Source organism: Melitaea cinxia, chromosome 18 (genome assembly GCF_905220565.1).
Source record: "Melitaea cinxia chromosome 18, ilMelCinx1.1, whole genome shotgun sequence".
Taxonomy (NCBI): Eukaryota; Metazoa; Arthropoda; class Insecta; order Lepidoptera; family Nymphalidae; genus Melitaea; species Melitaea cinxia.
The window spans coordinates 2,996,406-3,000,466 of NC_059411.1; the positions used below are offsets into that span (position 1 = coordinate 2,996,406).

The following is a 4,061-nucleotide window of genomic DNA, read 5'->3' on the forward strand; positions in this document are numbered from 1 at the left end:
TAAGTTCGGATGGATGATTAAGGTCAGTCAGCGCTACGGCTTAACAATATTTCACTTTTAATGTATTAGTTAAAATCAAAATAACATTATTTATTTACAGGTGATCGAGGGACTGTTTTTTTTCTTGAAGTTTTATTTGTATGATTTCATTTAACTAAATGAATAAATTAAGAAAGAAATAAAATTTAACACATCTTGACTCTTACTTTTTTAAACATATTTATCATTATAAAATAATAAGACTGAAATTTGGTATAGTTACTTATAAAAACACTTAAAACTATCATTCCGACATAATAATAGGATTACAACTTACACGAGATAGGTAAGTTAGTAGACTGCAAAACCAGTATAAATATAAAAATTTAACTCAAGATTTATGTAACATGTGTCAACTGTAGGTAACTGTCATTGCGACTGCATAGGAAATTTAATACGCCGCCTGTCTGCCCAGCAAGAGGTTCAGTCAAAGCGAAATATTGGAAATAATAATTGAATTTCACTTCTTTGACTTATTGCTCAGCTTTGTTACGGAATGGAACTCATTTCTGTGTGAAATCGAGTAGGAATTCCGAACAAACGTAATTGTTGATGAGTAAGTATATTTTGAGGTTCTTTTTAACGACTACATATGAATTCTAATTAATAATTTTATTTTTTACCAAACGGTTGGTAAGACATGGAATGTGACGATTCGATTTCAACAAGTAATAAAATGTGTATTATAAAGTTAGACATAAAAATATAATTATTGAATAAAATAAAATTATATTTACTAAAAAAAAAGCCGAGGACTGAAGTAAAAAAATTTTAGCAATATGCGTGTACAATAGGTCTGCACTGTGTCTTAGATATACGAAACGTAACTGGCTATGAGAGAAAGAGAGAAAGAAAATGGGTGCTCGCATCTCTCTCTCTCTTGCTCCTTTCGCCTCGCCCAATCACACTTTTCGTAACGCTCTCGTCACACTTTACCAGTTTACTCCCCAAGTCATGCGTGCGTAAAGAAGTTTTACTTACTAATAATAGTATTCCGTTGCGTTAATAGTCTAATATTAATAATATTCGACATTTTTAAGGAGACGGTCGAGCCATTAAATTGTCGTTATTTTATAATGAACCTGATAAAGTATTTTGCTACAATTCAATTTGTTCGCATTATATAAAACCAGTACGAGTGGACAATAATTTTTCCACAGTGTTTTTAAGTAATCAAATTATTTCAACACATCGTTAACGAACGATAAGGTAGGGTTTCCACGTTTGGTGAGACTGTCGAGGAATACCGCAAAGTAATCCCACAATTAGCATTGTAATCGTATAGGCTTTTAAAGAGCTACTTAGGCTTTAAAAGAGTCTCATCTATTTCATCTTTTATTCGAAAGTGGAGAGCTCTTATGAGCATTTGCCTATGACTATTAAAAAGTTGTCCGCATTAGAGACATAATGGTTTTTTGTTTCATTAAGATACAGTAATAACAATTAACCACAAGATCTTACGGTCTGATATAACAGGAATTGTCTTGGGTTTGTCATGTTGCTACTTAGCGGTAATTAGTAACTAAAGTATTTTCAAGAATAAATAAATAGATAAATAAATAATGCTCATTTAGTACCGTACATAGAGTTGTCTATACCTAAGATTGACAACTTAACGCTTTTGTTTTATCAGACAGCCAACTGATACATAATAATATTTTTTTATGTAATGCATGAACATATACATAATACATAAATAATCAGATATAACTCCTAGACTCGTAGCGATAAACGTACCTACAATACTGAAGCAGAAAGAAGTGTCACTCCCAACTACGCCATCAGTCATATATAAAATATCTAAAACTATTTGAATAAGCTGCTAAAGTACAAATTTCTTTAGCGGAATTTATTTAAAATAAAATGATTTTATATAATATTAAAACATTATAAATAATATATATTTATTATTAATGTCGGTGGGTCACCCTAACTAGCGGGTACATTGTGTAAGTAATATTAAAATAACAGATCGTTATGAAGTGGCTTTAACACAGGCACTTCTGTGGCTATTTGTCGAATGAATATTGAATTTTATATTTTTATACGAATATTCTTTATGCAATATTACTACATTATTTTGAAGGCGACATAGTATTGCGTTTTTAAATGAAAATTCGATATTTAAAAGTAATTTGTTATATCTACACTAATACGAGTATTAAAAAGCTGAAAAGTTTATTTGTTTATTTGAACACGCTAATTGCAGGAAATATGAAGTTAAATTCATTACTTATTAATAAAATATGTAAAGAATTTTACTTCATATTTGGTCATCATTCGTCGGTTGGAACCTGTTCTACACGGATGTGTACTAACTTTCTGTTGTTGTGATAAGTATTTTATGCTAACTGACCCCTTCAAATTTGTGATAAGTGTGATACTTGTGTGTAAGAATAAAGTGTAAACGCCTTTCTGCATCGTATCTACGTGCTGTGACGGCTGATATGTAATTGTGACTACCGCCAACTTAGAAATCTAAAATGCAACGATCTCCGCCACAGACGACTTCCCAGCAAATAAAGTTCTCATCTAATCCTGATTTGGCAGAATCTCTTCGTGGCAATGAAAACGCCAACGTTAACTTTCGAAAGCGTAAACAGAATTACGATGATAATCAAGATGCGATGTTGGAAATTATTGAGAAAAAAATTGACGAAAAATTAAATGCATGGAAAAGTGAGTTGGATACATCTATAGCTACAACAATAAAAAACTCAATGCAAATTATTATAGAACAAGAGATGGAGAAAATTTCATTGTCTTTTAATAAAATATTTAAACACGTTAACGACAGGTTGGACACTATCGAGACATCGTTGTGTTTTGCCACGGATCGTCAGGATTCCTTTGATGCTCGCTTGACTGAAGCCGAAATCAAATTTAAAGAAAATACAGGTATAAGCAGCCAAATAAGCGAACTTCAATATAAGATGGATTCCATGGAGCAACAGGCCCGGCTGTATAACGTGGAAATCACTAACTTACCTGAACGTCGGGATGAAAACCTCATTGCTATCCTGGAAAAAATTGGAAGTGTTATCAAGTATCCCATTGACACCTCAAGTATTGTATCAATTCATAGAGTTCCTCATTTTGATAAGAAAAATTCTAAACCTAAAAATATTATAGTGAGATTTACCACCAAAATCCTTCGCAACAATTTCATCACTGCTGCGAAGTTGGCTGGAGCGTTGAAATCGGACCAGCTATCCATATCCGGAACTGTGCAAAACATATTTATAAACGAACACCTCACCGTCAAAAATAAGCAATTGTTTCGGATGTGTCGTGAAGCTGCAGCTAAGCATAAATATAAGTATGTATGGATCAAAAATGGAACGATACTCGTACGACAAACAGATTCTTCGGCAATTTTTGCGGTGCGGAATGAGCATGACGTCAAGAAAATTAAATAATTTAATAATAAGTAGTTTTGAGATTAATTTAATTAAGATGTATTCTTGTACTGATGTCGTAGTGACAATTGTTATTTTTATATTTGTATCTTTCAAATTCATTCTGTGTATGAATAAGAATATCCAAATATTACATCTATTTTATAAAACATATAAAAAATATATTTATTTATATTTTATTTATAATGTGTTCTGTCCGTTTTTTATTTTTATTTTTGTGTCTTTCAAATTCATTCTTTGTATGAGCATGAATACCTATATATTATATTTATTTTATAAAACATATAAAAATATTGATTTATACTTTATTTGTGGTGTGTTCTGTACGTTTATAATAAATTATCAATATAATTGGCCTATATTTTATCAATCAATCATTCCAGCACGGCAGCTCTGGAGTAAAACAATAATATCACTCAAATGTATTTATGACTTGATTGCATGTCTACCAACTATGACACTTATTATACGTTTAATTAACAATGGCTTACACTCATAACATTTCTATTTATTACCAGAACTGCCGGGGTCTTAGAACCAAATTACATACACTGTTCATGAACATACTAGCCTATTCGTATGATATCGTAATACTAACCGAAA

The 4,061-nt window shown here is 31.2% G+C and overlaps 1 protein-coding gene across 1 annotated transcript; it reads left to right on the top strand.

The window, feature by feature from the left end:
- Positions 1–2,522: 2,522 nt before the first annotated feature.
- On the top strand, positions 2,523–3,458 carry LOC123662449. The gene has a single exon (XM_045597292.1). The coding sequence runs from the start codon at positions 2,523–2,525 to the stop codon at positions 3,456–3,458; it is 936 nt and encodes a 311-aa protein (XP_045453248.1).
- Positions 3,459–4,061: the final 603 nt, after the last annotated feature.